The 13,843-nt window shown below is 60.5% G+C and overlaps 2 protein-coding genes across 5 annotated transcripts in view; one reads left to right on the top strand and one right to left on the bottom strand.

Annotated features, from left to right (window-relative positions):
- Window positions 1–6,919, top strand: part of NHSL3 (NHS like 3) — a 50,876-nt gene extending 43,957 nt beyond the window's left edge. For all 4 annotated transcript variants that reach the window (XM_019498841.2, XM_019498840.2, XM_014611134.3 and 1 more), the window contains exons 6-7: window positions 58–3,366; window positions 5,297–6,919. In XM_019498841.2, coding sequence (XP_019354386.2) covers window positions 58–3,366; window positions 5,297–5,319 — 3,332 coding nt within the window. In that variant the 3' untranslated portion in view covers window positions 5,320–6,919. The remainder of the gene's footprint in view (window positions 1–57; window positions 3,367–5,296) is intronic.
- A 675-nt stretch (window positions 6,920–7,594) lies between these two features.
- YARS1 (tyrosyl-tRNA synthetase 1) overlaps window positions 7,595–13,843 on the bottom strand; it is a 6,756-nt gene continuing 507 nt past the window's right edge. The window contains exons 3-13 of the mRNA XM_019498842.2: window positions 13,699–13,843; window positions 13,438–13,567; window positions 12,931–13,011; window positions 12,323–12,415; window positions 11,774–11,909; window positions 11,433–11,518; window positions 10,539–10,674; window positions 9,953–10,062; window positions 9,349–9,542; window positions 8,907–9,048; window positions 7,595–8,516 (exon numbers count right to left, since the gene is read on the bottom strand). The exon at window positions 13,699–13,843 is cut by the window's right edge and continues 31 nt beyond it. Of these exons, the coding sequence (XP_019354387.1) occupies window positions 8,406–8,516; window positions 8,907–9,048; window positions 9,349–9,542; window positions 9,953–10,062; window positions 10,539–10,674; window positions 11,433–11,518; window positions 11,774–11,909; window positions 12,323–12,415; window positions 12,931–13,011; window positions 13,438–13,567; window positions 13,699–13,843 (1,364 nt within the window). The 3' untranslated portion in view covers window positions 7,595–8,405. The remainder of the gene's footprint in view (window positions 8,517–8,906; window positions 9,049–9,348; window positions 9,543–9,952; window positions 10,063–10,538; window positions 10,675–11,432; window positions 11,519–11,773; window positions 11,910–12,322; window positions 12,416–12,930; window positions 13,012–13,437; window positions 13,568–13,698) is intronic.

Below are 13,843 nucleotides of genomic sequence, written 5' to 3'. Positions count from 1 at the left end.
GCCTGCCCCTCTCTATCTGTATCACCACATAGGGGCTTTGCTCCTTCTTCCCCTCAGGTCTGAGGAACGGCCACGAGCCAAAGGTGCGTCCCAGCAGTATCGCCCCCCGGGATGGCCTCGGGCAGGTGGGTCGGGGCAGCAGTCCCCTGGGCACGGCCCCCCAGGTCCTGGTGAATGGCGGCGAGGCCATCCGCATCCCAACTGTCGACGGAAAGCTTCAAGAGCGGCCGGCACCCGAAGGTGGTGCCCACGTGTCCCTGCGAGCACTGGAAGAGGCAGAGGCGGAGGCGGCCCTCCAGAAGCACATTGAGCGGATGTACTACGATGACACACTGCTGGGGAGGAAGACAGCAGCCAAGCTGTCCCCCATGGTGAGGCCGAAGTCGCTGGCGGTGCCGGGAATGACCACCCACGCCGGCTCCCCCGAGCTGCTGCGCCCCGTCATGTCCATCTCTCCGCAAGGCACCTACCTGTCCAAGATCATCCCCAATGCCATCCTGCCCCCCATGGTGGATGTCGTCGCCCTGACGCGCACCAGTGTGCGGACGCTGAGCCGCTGCAGCCTGGCCTCCAGCCCTGCCTCGGTCCGTTCCTTCACCCGCTTCTCCGAGAGCAGCTGCCGCAGCCGGGAGCCCTCCTCCTCCAGCGACAACTGGAGCCACTCCCAGTCCACGGAGACCATCGTGTCCAACAGCTCCACCATCTCCTCCCACGGCGGTTCTGGCAGCAGGAAGGTGGAGGCTGGGCCACATGGCGAGGCAGCGCCAACGGGCAAGTTGGACACGGATCAACTCAGTGTCAACAGTGCCGTGAACCATGTCGGTGCCAGCTCCAAGTCCACTGCCGTGCCCACCTCCCATGGCCTCCTGATGGTGGGGCCGCGGAGCGTTGGGGGCAGCAGCGGCCGGGCCTCACCTGCCTACAGCACCAGCAGTGTGGCGGATGGCTCGGACACCGCCAGCCTGCGGAGTGACCGCTCCTCGGTGCGCAGCGTATCCCTCAGGAAGATGAAGAAACCCCCGGCACCTCCCCGGAGGACCCACTCCCTGCTCCAGAAGGCCCAAGAGAAGGAGGCGGCTGGCAGGGAGCAGAAGGTGCTGGGCTTGCCACCCAAGCCAGAGCGCAGGCCTCAGCATGAGAGCGGTGCACCCTGGACGCCGCGCCTGGGCAGCCGGAGCCTCACAGGCGAGGATGAGGTCTTCTCCCCGTCCTCGCTGAGTGAGACCAGCAGCATCCGCTCCGACAGCCTGGCCTATTCGGCCGACGCCAGCTCGCCTGACGTCTCGCAGTGCAGCCCGGTGCTGGGAGAGAGGCCGCAGGGCAGGGGGGAAGGCACGGTCCTGGTGCTGAGGGAGTCGCAGGCTGTGCCTAAGCGCAGCTCCCCTGATGGCTTCGACCGCACCATGTCCCCCTCCAGTGGGTACTCGAGCCAGAGCGGCACCCCCACGCTCCCCAGCAAGGGCCTCAGCCCTCACGCCGCCTCCCCCAACGCCAGACGGCCGCAGCCAAAAAAGCCAGAGAGGGTCTGCTCCCTCAAGTCTCCCGCGCTGTCCATGTCCTCGTCCCTGACGTCCCTGTCCTCCTCAGCCTCGGACCCGGCCCCCACCGAGACGGCACCACCACCCCCCGCTGGCCCGGGCCCTGCTGGCTTCATCCCCTCCCTGCAGAGCAGAATGGAGAAGTTTATTATCCCTCCTCACCCCAAGGTGCCGGCCCCCTTCTCCCCACCTCCCACCAAGCCCCAGCAGGCAGCTCCCTTTGCCAGCCCCACCACCTCTTCCCCCCTCCCACGGGAGCCGCAAGCCTCGAGAGCAGCAGACCAGGTGCCCTCGGCACTCCCCAAGCCTAAGACCAAGTCACCCCCTCCGTCTCCTCCCCCTTCCTACCATCCTCCGCCACCACCGATGAAAAAGGCTGAATCGAGCCCAGAGGGTCCCCGCTCAGAGACTGCCCCGGAGACCCTGCCGGACGCTCTGTGGCCCCCACCACCCCCACCAGCCCTGGATGAGCAGGACCTGTCCATGGCAGACTTCCCCCCACCGGATGAAGCCTGTTTCTCCACCCTGGCCCCGCCGGAGCATCTCCCTGTCACTGATGCTGCAGAAGCCCGGCTGGAGCCCGCGGCCACGGAGCAGCCATCTGGCACAAAAGCAGCACCCCTGCAGGGCAGCCCAGGGGCAACCTCGCTCTCCTTTTTGGCCACAGTGTCCTCCAGGATCCAGCAGGAGGGCACGTCGACTGGGGCAGCACTGCCATCTCCCACCATGGAGTCGCCTCCTGCCTCGACGCCTGGCCCTGCTGCCGCGCCGGGCTCCCAGCCTAGCCAGCCCAAGCCAGTGGGGGCAAAAGGTCCACCTCCCCCACCAGCAGCTCCAGCCCCCCCTGCTCTGCCCACTGGTCTCCAGCCTCAAGCAAGCCTTAAGAAGACAGCGAATGGCTCCCGGCTGGATCCCAAGAAGGAGCCTGTGTGTCGGACCAAGAGCAGCCCCATGCCAAAGGAGGATGCCAACCTGCCCATCGTCACACCCTCCCTGCTGCAGATGGTGCGTCTGCGCTCGGTCAATGTGGATGCCCACGCTGCCACAGACCCCAGCAAGCAGCCCCCTAGCCAGGCTGGGTTGGGTGCCAATGGCGAGGTGAGGCAGGCCCAGCCTGTGCCCCAGAAGCCCATCCGCAGGGCTCTGTCCATGCGGCAGCCTGCTCCTTCCAAAGACACCGTGCCTTTGAACCAGCTCCACAATGCCGTACGTCTCAAGGCTTCCACCTTGTCTTCCAGGGAGGCGCTGGGACCTGCATCCTCCCAGCCAGCCCGTGGCAATAAGCTGACTCTCCCGGGCCCCATGGCTGCTGGTCCAGAGGCCCTTGCAGGGGATGCCAAGGATGGCCAGGTATCCCCCCTCCACAAGTCGCCTGCCTCCACGGCCAGCTTCATCTTTGCCAAGAGCTCCAAGAAGCTGGTCATCGAGACCCCCTCCAGCCCGGACGCACAGGCTGACCTCAAGAGGAACTTGGTCGCTGAGCTGATGAATCTCTCTGGACAGCGCTCCTCAGCCCCGGCACCGACCCAGCCATGCCAGGCAGCTTCTGGCAAGACACAAGCACAGAGGAAGCCCAGCAAGATCCCACCTCCAGTCGCCAGGAAGCCTTCCCTGGGCACAGCGCAGCCCAAGTCGCCTGTGAGTCCGAAGCCGCCGGGAGCGGAGGCGCTAAGCTCACCCCTGCCAGACAGTAAAGCCACAGCTTTGTCAACGGAAGAAAACAGGACTAAGAGTGAGCAGTCGGGGAACACGGCTCTCCCAGCGGAGAGCAGCAGAGCCGGGCACCTGGCTGGCCCAGAGACGCCATCGCAGAATCCCCCAGCACAAGGTACTGAGGGCGGGAAGGGTCTGGGGTAGATGGGCAGAAGGCAGACCCACGGCTCCGCTGGTGCACCCCTGCCTGACTCCCAGCTCCCACAGGGCCCTGTCCCCAGCATGCAGCACTGTGTCCTGCCCCCATGCATTGAGCAGCTCTCACTGGCAAGTGCCTTCTGCCCATGTCTGGGTCCCACCGCAGGGGATCCCGGCCATCCCAGGACAAGGGCCTGGAGGGGTTTGTGCATGTCTCAGCCCCAAAGACCATCTCAGCTTCCAGCCAGTTCCTTCCCTTCAGTCCCTGGGCCAGGTCAGGTGGCAGAACTAGGGGTCCTAAAATGAAACTAGTAGGTCATAAGTTTAAAACAAGCAAAAGAAATTCACACAGCATGTAATTAAAGTGTGGAGCTCCACGGGTATTAGAGGCGGTGGAAGCTGAGAGTCTAGCAAAGGGACTGGACACGTTTGGAGGAAAGGAGCGTCACTCACTATTGAGCATGGGAGTTCGAGAGACAGCCTCTGAATCAGAATGTCCTAGACCTTAAACGCTGGAGGCTGCCAGCGAGAGAGGAACAGTGGGAAAGACCTTGGTCGTAGCCAGTTCACTCTCCCTTTCAGTGTCTGCTCCCTGCCATGATGTGGCACAGCAGACTGGGCAAGATGGAAGTATGGTCCAGCCCAGCAAACGGCAGTTCTTCTGTTCTTCTTTGGCATTGGGGTTGGTTGTAGACTCAGCCGTGTCAGAACTGAGGTGCTCCTTCACTTGCCCAGGGTCGGGGCTGCAACATGCAGTGTTGGAGGAACTCGGAGCCCCCAGGGCTGGGAGCTGGGTGGAGGTTTCCCAGCAGCAGCTTGGGCCTTGCTGCCTCCATTTAGCCGAAGTCCCATTTCAGTCCCCAGACATTTTGTGGACGAAGGCGAGGAGTCGGCGGGGGCAGCCCAGCATTCAGGACTACGCCAGCCCAGCCTAGGGGCAGCTTCAGAGACAGGCCCTGCCTTGAGATAGCCCAGCCCCAGGCAGGTGGGAAGGGTGCACGCCTGTCCCACAGCCCCAAGGCCTCCCTTTCAGCTGCCAGAGAGCCAGCACCCAGGCCCAGCGGAGGCAGCCCAGTCTCCCCCTCCAAATCTGTTGGAGCTTCCAGCCCTGCCTGAAGGGGAGGGAAGCAGGCTGGCTGATGCCCTGGAAATCTGCCTGTGGGCCACAGGGAAGTCATTTCGCATCTTGCACCTGGGCTGCCTGACAGCCCCTGTCCTTGTGCCCACGGGGACAGCATAAGGAATGGGAGGCTAACCAACAGGCAGCCCAGAGCCGGCCCACTTCAGAGCTGCTCAGAGCAGGCGTTGGGGGTGGGGGCACCTCTACCTCTCTGGGCATTACCCTGCAGCTGGCGGATGGGCACAAGCCCTGTCTGCATTGGCTCAGGGGCTCCTCAGCTGCGGCAGGCAGCAGCGTCAGGGTGAGCTGCCACCTTGACCCACACACAAAGGACCCCCTGAGCGAAAATCACAGCCTGCTGTGGTTTGAGCTAAAGCTTCCCAGGCTAGGGCTGTTCTTCATTCAGTTCCTGTCTGCCAACTGGGGAACAGCCTCATTTGGTTTCTGGGGTCTGCTCCTCCCTAGGGGTTTGCCCACTGCTCCATGGCTTGGATCTCAGGCAGTCCAAGGTAGTCTCCCATCCAAGCAGTGGCTAGTTTAGACCTGCTGAGCCTCCAGGATCAGGTGGATTCAGTCTGGCATAGTTGTCTTAACTAGGCTGCATCAGCTGAATTGGGCACAGGAAACATGCTATGCACAACCGACAGCACGAGGGGCAGATGAGCTTGGAGGCTTCAGCGATAGGTTCACTACCCAAAGGCAAAGGACAGACTTTTAGAGCCCCTGTCCATCTCCCCCTGCTGAGCATGGCCAAGTCTCCAACAGAAACCTCTTCCTTTCCCCACAGACAGAAGGGAGGAGACCGCATGAAGGACGACGCTGCAGCCCTGGTGCCCCAACAGACAGGAGCGCAAATCTCTCTCAGGGACCTGGACAGGTCAAAGGATGTGTGTGGAGCTGGCGACGGACTCAATAAAAAGCAGCAAACAGCCTTAGCCTCCGATGGCCTTGACGATACTTATGCAAAACTGGTGTTGGTTTTACTTTCTTAAATAACACAGCTTTATTTTGCATTTTTGTATGGACTAAGTCCCGCCCCGGGCTCGCCACTCCCGTGCAGTGGGTTTGCCAGCAAGAGCCTGGCACCACTCGCTGGCAGAGACTGACCAGAGCAGCTGGCACGAGGACCCCGGTTGGGGCGGCGTGGTCAGGAGACGGCAGCCTAGCTCGGGGTTCACTCTCGCACATTGTGGAGAAGCAGCCCCACCCTCCTGCACCCGGGACCGCATCGAATCAAAGCACTTTGGAGGAGGATCTGGAAGGCGACAGGCACTGGGGCTGGACAAGCACCTCTGCCAGGTTTGTTGCCCACACGTGCTCCTGTTTACATGGCAGGCTCCACCACTGGCTAAGTGCCACTGAGACTGGCTTAGGAGGGGACCATTGCCAGCAGACCCCAGGGAAAGGAAAGCTAGCTCACAGCTAGAGCAGCCAGAGGCAGGCCCAGGGAGGCTGCCTGCCCTGAGTTGGGCTTAAGCAAGCAGAGAGGGAAAACCGGGCCCGGGCACAGCTGGGGACCTCAGAGCAGATGCAGGAGCCCAGCTCTCTTCAGAGAACTGGCAGGTCCAGCCAGGCTTAGGCAGGCTTTGTCTGATCACTGGCTGTACTCGGAGTAGGGACTGTGTGCGTGTGTGTGTGCGCCAGTGTGCGTGTGTAAGCAGCAGCAGGCCCTGCCTTTGTCACCCCAGGGCCCACCCTGGCAGGGCAAGGGAGCGGGAGGGATTCAGGTCTGAAGAGGGGACAGTCCAGTTCTGGGGAAGAGGCTTGTTTGGCTGGTGTGAGGAGGAGAGGGTTTCAGGACAAGCCCTGGTGCCTTGGCCGCTTTGAGTCACACAAAGCTGAGGTCCTGACAGGCTTCACCATCAAAGGCCCAGCAGTGCCCCAGGTTGGTAGCATGACCAGCTGGGCAGCACCCCTGCCTCTCTGAGAAGGGAGCAGGCAGCCCCTCAGGAACAGCATTGGTCCCCATCTCCGGGCTGAGCCTGGAAGCAAACGCTGCCAGCTGCTGCATTGACCCTGCAGCCTGTGCATGCAAGGGCCAGCGGGGGCAGCTCCAGAGCCTTAGAGGCCTGACCTCTTTGCCTGCCCTGAGCTGCATGTCTCCTTCACTCAGAGGCACCTGGGCACTGGGCCAGGCCAGCCAGGAGCAGACAGTGTTGAGGCTCTGGGCGGCAGGCGCCTAGCTGGCTCAGCACCAGGCGAGACCCAAAGCCTGTGATTTTTTTTATGTCTGCTCCCTGCTCTCAGAGGGGCAGAGACTGGGATTTTTATTTCTGTGCTCTCGGGGCTCCCCACCCCTGACCTCCATATCCTCAGTTGTACAAACCAGGAAACCCAAACCATCTGCCTTGAGACGCTGCCGCGTGGTGGGCAAGAGCTCTGTACGCCTCTGGTAAAGGTGATGATTGAAGCTTGTGGCCTCCTGTGCTTTGTGGGTAACACCTGGGCTTTCCCTCCTCGGCAGTCACCTCAAGAGCACTGTAGTGGAGCTGTTACCCCATGAGGGGAAGCAGCCAGACTGAAGTGCAAGAGGGTGATGCAGGAGTCCCCTGCTGCCACTGTAGCACCATGTCCCAATGGACTGGGAGTAGCTGCATGCAGCTGAGGCTGAGCCAACAGCCCCAGTTCCCCCTGGGGAGCAGTGCTGGTGGCAGAGTGCACCTCACATCTTCCCTCCTGTCCCAAGGGCTCAGACCTGGCAGAGCTGCCTGGGCCTCTAATGCAGGAGCCTGCAGCTCTGGCCCCTCCCCAAGCAAAGGTCCCTTCTAGGGGATGGGTGAGGGCTCCCCTCAGCCTCAGCAGCCCAGTGGTCTTGGCCCTGCCTTCAGTGGGAGCTTGGGGGGCTCAGCTCAATTTCTGTCAGGTGGGGTACACCACTGTCAGCTTCTCCTGCCTTTCCTGTGCTCTCAGGGCACCAAGTCTCAGCAGGGGAAAAGACAAGGCTGACCTAAGAAAGCAATCCCCCCACCCCTCCCCCTGCACTCCAAGGGCTCTTGAGGCTGAGGCCAAGAGCCCCAGACCTGCCTGCCCGCTCCCAGAGCTGGCCTCCAGCGCGCTGCCCTCCCCAGTGAGGTTGACACCATGGTCAGTTCCATGCTTTATTTCAGGGTATGACAGTAACATGATTTTGGGTCCAAGGCTAGAGGGGATGCATCCCCCACCGCTGAGCAGGCAGAGCTGTGATACCACCCCAGGAGCAGCTGAACTGCTCATGGCTGCTCTGCCAGAGACCTCAGTGTGCACCTGAGCCAGCAGTGCCAGGCACAGAGCAGGGGGCACGTGCCTGTGTCAGCCTGGTGAATGGCAGCTTCACAGGCTGCCAAGTCTCCACCCTCTGGTAGAAGCTACACCAGTGTGAGCACATGAACTTCCTTTTTGAACCCACGTTCAGGCCTGTATGTGGCCAAGTCCTAGAGCTTTCCCAAGATGAGACAGGCAGGCTGAGCTAACAGCCCCACCCAGCTGGAAGCCCAGGGACGCACAATGACCGTTTTCAGCCAGGGCCTTTCCAGAACATGGTGACGACAGCCGGAGCAGCACTTCAGGGAAATAGCAGTGCATACCAGCCCCCACCCTCCCGCCCATCCTACCAGGGGCACAGTGAGTCATACTCTGCGTACTCCTTGTGAAGATAACAGCTCCAAGGGGCATGAGGCAGGGTCTCCAGTAGGCCAAGTCCCCGACATCACTGCAGAATAGGTACCCCCTACCAGGGGCTTCAAACTCAGTCCTGGCCCCCTGGCACAGCAGGGCTGGAGTCCAGGAGCTGCTCGGCTGCTACGCAGCATGTGCATCTTGGCTAGGCTGCAGCAGAGGCTGGGGAAGAGAATCCAGAAGGGGGTGAGGGATGGCGGTGGGGATGTGAACAGGCATGGGGACCAGACGCCCGGCACTGGTTAACTGATGTTCCCACCCTTCAGTGTTTTACACGAGATGCTGCCCTGCTTGGTCATGAGGTTTTTCTGCTTCCACTGAGCGATGCAGTCTTCAGAGATCCGGAAGTCAGCCTGGGGAGAATAGGAGTAGGATAAGGGCTGGGTACAGGGTTCATGAGGCAGAGCCTGTGCTGCCTGGTCAGAGCCACAGCACCCACTTCCTTCACTGCTGCTGCTGAGCCCAGTCCAATCCCAGGGGATAGGGGATAAAGGGCTCCATTACCCCTTGCTGGTGGGGCCAGCAGTGACCCAAAAGGGTGGTAGCACCGTTAATGCTGTGCCTTTGCCACAAGGAGAATCTAGAGGACAGCAGCTACACTAAGACAGACCCCCAACGTCACCCTAGGTGACGACCAGTTGTCATAGAGCAGCAGCTAGGCCTTGCCAGAAACTGGCTGCCTGGTGGGGAGAGGGCTTGGCTGCAGAGCAGGGGGGCCTCCAGCTGGATGTTCCCTCCCTTACCTGTAGCTTCTCAAAGACTTTTTTCTTGGGCTTGAGCTCGTCGTCAGGCTGCCCGTGTTCATACCCTTCCACGAAGACCCGCTCACCTGGACAGCAGCCCACTGGTGGGTCCAGGGGCTCCACCTGCCGGGGCTCCCCAACACTACAGGGGGCAGAGAGTAGGGGTGAGCAGTGGGGATGGCACATAGGAGGCCTTTCCTCTATGCCCCTCAAAGGGATCAGGGGCCCAGGGACAGGCACAAACATCCTTGGGTGACCAGGAAGCCTGGCAGTGCGGGGGCATGGGGTCACCATCTCCAGCCCAGTTCAGCACATTAGGGATTGGGCTGGAGTCACCCAAACCACAGAGCCTTTCCTTGCTCATCCCATGTAGAAAATAAATCAGGACTCTGGGATGGGGGCATGGGATTCTCTTCCTCCACATCCTGCCCCCTTCTCTCACCTGGACGCACACAGCAGCATCCCCTGGGACTCAACCCCCCTCATCTTCTGGGGCTTCAGGTTGCACAGCAACAGCACCAGCCTGTCTTGCAGCTGCTCCTCAGGCACGAACTGCACCAAGCCGCTGACCACAGTGCGGGGCGTGGGCTCGCCCACATCAATCTGCTCCAGGTACAGGCTGTCGGCATCTGGGTGCTGCCAAAGCAAATGCCAACTTGTTCCCAGGCTGGAGGCAGGGCACTCTCCCCTCCAGGGGAGTGGGCTGAGGGGAGCTAGGGTGATCCCTGGTCTGTCCCGAGTGGTAGCATTAGAGATTGGCCCTGCTGCTCCTCACATGGACAAGGAGACGGCAGCTGGCAGTGGCCTGAGGCACTGCCCTGGGGGAAACTGTCCCTGGAAAATGGCTTCCAATTTGTACACAATGGTGAATGAATAAAAGGTCACCGTGTCACCACAGCCAACAGCCCCTTGCCAGAACAGCCAGCAGCATGATCCCTCACAAAAGCCCCAGCACACCAAAGTAGCAGGCATCCCTATCCCCGACAGTCCCTTTCCTCACCACCCCCTGCTCACCAGGTTGGACCAGCCTTCCAAAGCTCCAGTACCTTTTCCACGCTGATCACTTTGCCCACACGGATGTCCAGCCGGGAGGGAATTACGTCCTCAGGGTCTGAGTTTTTGGGACCCGAGTTCTTGGGGCCTTTCTCTGCAGCCTCTGCAAGCATGTGAAAAGGAGAGGGTGTGAAGGCAGCTCATGCCCGAAGGAGCAGTGTGTCGCATCAAGCCAGGAGGGCTTGAGGTGGCCCTGTCTCAGGCCAGTTCAAGGTTCAATCCTTGGAGTCACTAGGAGCCCTTGATCTGCACAGGTTCATCCTCCCCTCTGCAGCCACGCAGGGTGCAGAGCACATGACAACAGATTTGCATTGAGCCCTGTAGTGTCTGGGGGGAAGCAAACAGCCCCCAAGCTGGCTTTTCACCAGCCCTCAGAGCACAAGCTGAGGCGAGTATGGCAGATGCTGGCTGAGAAGCAGGAAGAAGAGCTGAGAGAGGCAGCAAGACCGTGGGACAGGGCTCCAGGCCTCACCCTGGGCATGGCTCATCAAAATTTTGCCATAGCCTCAGCCTAGGAGACTCTGTCCCTGCAGCAAGACCCCTCCACCTCCCACCCCTGCAGCGCAGGTGCCTGCTTACTGGCTTTGGCTGCATCAGGATAGGCGGCACTGGTCAGCTTCCTCATCTCTGGGTTGTTGAATTTCTCCCTGATGGGGTCCAGCAGCTTGTTCAGAGCCACCTCCACCGAGCTCTTCAGGTCCCCAGGGTGCACGACCTGGACTCATGGACAAGGGAGAGAGTCAGCAGTGGGGGAATGGGAGAAGGGAGCTTTGTTGCTCAGTCCCCAAGGCAGAAAGGAACCTGTGATAGCGTGCTCTGATTTACAGGAAAGGCCAGAGCCTGTGTGTGGCAAGGGAGAAGTGGCTTCCTAGGGCCTAGCCCATCCAGACGTGTAACCATCAGGCTCAATATGAGCATGTGCTAAGAAAGGTGGGGCTGTGCCAGTGCCATGGGGGGAGAGCTGGAAGCTGGGAGAAGTAGAGCTGGGTGACTGACCTAGGGTCCTTCTCCCAAGTCTTGACACAGGAGAGCCCTGGCTGCAGTCTTCAGGGCTGCCATCGTGGGGGAAGATAAAGCTTAAATCCTAGAAGCTGCTGTCACGGAAGACCACGTGGCATCAACCCCGCCACTCTGGGCAGCCCCCAAGCTGGACAATGACACTGGCTCTCTCAAGACAGGTGATAGCAATGCTGCGTGCTATGGAACAGCTAGCATTTTCCAGCCCAGAGCTGTGTTTCCAGGACAGCTAAGGGATTCCCAGTTCCCAGGGATTCCAGGGGCACCCTGGGCTTTACGGACTTGCCACATGACACCAACCCACCCACTGGGCCAAAACCTGCCTGCACTGATAGCCTGTGAGACATTATAGAGGCCCACATTGCACTTCTAGTTGGGAGCCTGCTGCTGAAGCACCACAAGCTCAAAGGGGTTTCCATGCCTGTGGCCGTGTGCGAGTTGCCCCCATCCCATCACCTGCTCAGCGAAGTCCTTTTCCAGTTCTTCATACACTGTGTAGGTTTTGTTTCCTCCCCATTTTTCCTCTCTCAATATCACAAACTCTGTGACACAAGGATACAAAGGGTCAGATGAATTCAGGGCAGGAGAAGGCCTCCTAGCATAGAGAGGACAAACTCTTCCAAGCCCCGCCCCCTTGGACCACCCAGTAAGGTGGCATGGCAGGGATTGGGATGCCCCTGTACCCCAGGCCCTGGCCACTAAGGCACAACCCTCCTTCCCCAAGGCTAGGAGCAGAGGTGGCAAGACTCTTGGGCGACCAAGGGAAACAGGCCCCTTCCAGGGCACTGGGCTCTCACCTGACTTGAGGGGGAAGAGGACATGCTTGATGAAGGACAGGACCCCATTGTTCTCCACATTGCCTGGCTCACAGAAAGCTTTCTTCAGCTTCTTCTTGACATCCTCCTTCCGGTCCAGAAGGTCAATCTTGGACTCCTGGGAAGCGAGAGAAGGAGAGGCCCTATGTTTCTATCAGAAGCTCCTGGTACAGCCTAGCAGGACCATCCAATATGAGGTGCACCAAGTGCATGGAGGAGTTGGACTCTAGCCCTGGTTTCCAGTGGACAGTTGCAGGTTGTTGCCTCCCCCATAGAGCTACCTTTTACATCTGCCCAACCAAGAATTCAGAAAGCAGCAGTGCCTTCTGCCCTGGGATTCTTATCACCATTCCCTGCCCCCACCCCGGGAGAGGCAAGATGTGTTGAAGGTGGCACCTCTTCTCTCCAATACTAGCCACAGCAAGGAAAGTGAAAGGTGCCTTTGTAGCAGAGAGTTGGTGCCTGCAGCGGTTAAACTCCAACTCCTTGCCCTGCAGAGCATCATGTGGACACCATCATTTGTGAACAAACCTCTTCTGAAGAGCTCATTTTGCTGCCTGTCAGGCCAGGAACCATGGGGTTCATCAGATGGATGCGCTTGGTGTAGCCCAAAGCAGGCAGGTACTAGGGAAGGAAAACAGCACTCAGTCTCTCAGCTTGAACCAGCCACCTCCTCATGTACATTGTACATCAGCACCCGGCCATAAGAGGTCCCCAGAGGCAGGAAGCAGGGCTCAGGAACACCTTGCTGAGTCACAGCCCCTCTGCTTGGAGGGGGCTCTGTCTCCAGCCAGCCCAGACCCTTCCTGACATGCATGTGGTGGCACATGGCAAGGGATGCTGAGAGCAACAGCTGTAGTCAGGTACTGCTGGGGAGGGGAGCAGAGGCACTGGGACTCCTGCATGGGGGCAGGCTGCAACCATACCAAAGTCTTCCAGAAGCAAAAGAAAACACAGTCCCTCCAGGTGGCTAATGCAATGGTCGCAGCATGCATGGTAGCAGCAAGGGTGTGATGGGGCAGAGCAGCTGAGGCAAGCTGCAGCGACTCTGCATACGACGGCATTGGCCATCTCGTCCCAGGCCGGGCTCTGGTCAGCCCCTCACCCTGGGGGGAGTTTCAGCAACCCCTGGGTCTAACCTTTTCCGCAAAGGTGAAGATTTTCCGCTGATCCACTCCTCCAAACTGGGCATCCACTTTCAGGTACTCCTCGTCCAGGGCCTGCAGGGCAGCACATCCCAAGTGAAGCTGCAGGACGCACGGGCCCAGGGACCCACCCCACCCCAATGCCATGCCACTTCCAGGCTCCACACACAAAGACCCCCACCCCATTCCCCGGGCTGGGGACACTGGCTACAGCGAATGGAGAACAGATCACAGCCCCTTGCCACTACAGCCAGCTGCACATAACCCGCCCCCCAAAGAAGGGCCCAGCTCTCCAACACGGGAGAGCTCCGGGGCGGCCGGCACGCTGCAAACACCCGCGTGAACCACGGTACAAAGAAATCCTCCCTGCGCCCGCCTTGAGACTCACGGATGAGCGCAAGCACGGGAGGACGTAGATTCACCCCAGCCGACACAGGCGTTTGGCAGCTCTTCCACGCCAAGAGCCTGCGCCCGCCGGCGCGGCTGCCACCCCCTCAGTACCTGCAGCCCGGGGTACAGCAGACCGCTCAGCAGCGGGTGCTCCACTTGCTTCACCACCTCCGCCCCCGCCTTCTTGGCGTCGTGCTGCGTGACGACGGACGAGAGCCTGTACACGTCCAGCGTGTACTCTCTAGGCGGGGAGAAACGAGGGTTGCTACAACCCGGGTCACCCCGAGGGCGCCGGGCGCCTCCCTGCCTCGTGCACAGGGCGATGCCCGAGAGCGGGCGATGCTCTCCCCTCCCCCCCGCCCCACGACGCACTTGCTGAGCTGGAAGTCGGTGCCCCGCACGAAGGTGAGCTTGTCGAGGGGCACGCCAATGCTCTCCAGCATGGCCTTGATCACGGCCTCGTAGTAGCGGGTGCGCAGCTCCAGCAGCTCCCACGGCGCCTTCATGTTGTCCAGGT

Source organism: Alligator mississippiensis, chromosome 6 (genome assembly GCF_030867095.1).
Source record: "Alligator mississippiensis isolate rAllMis1 chromosome 6, rAllMis1, whole genome shotgun sequence".
Classification (NCBI taxonomy): Eukaryota; Metazoa; Chordata; order Crocodylia; family Alligatoridae; genus Alligator; species Alligator mississippiensis.
This window is presented reverse-complemented; position numbering and strand designations above follow the sequence as displayed.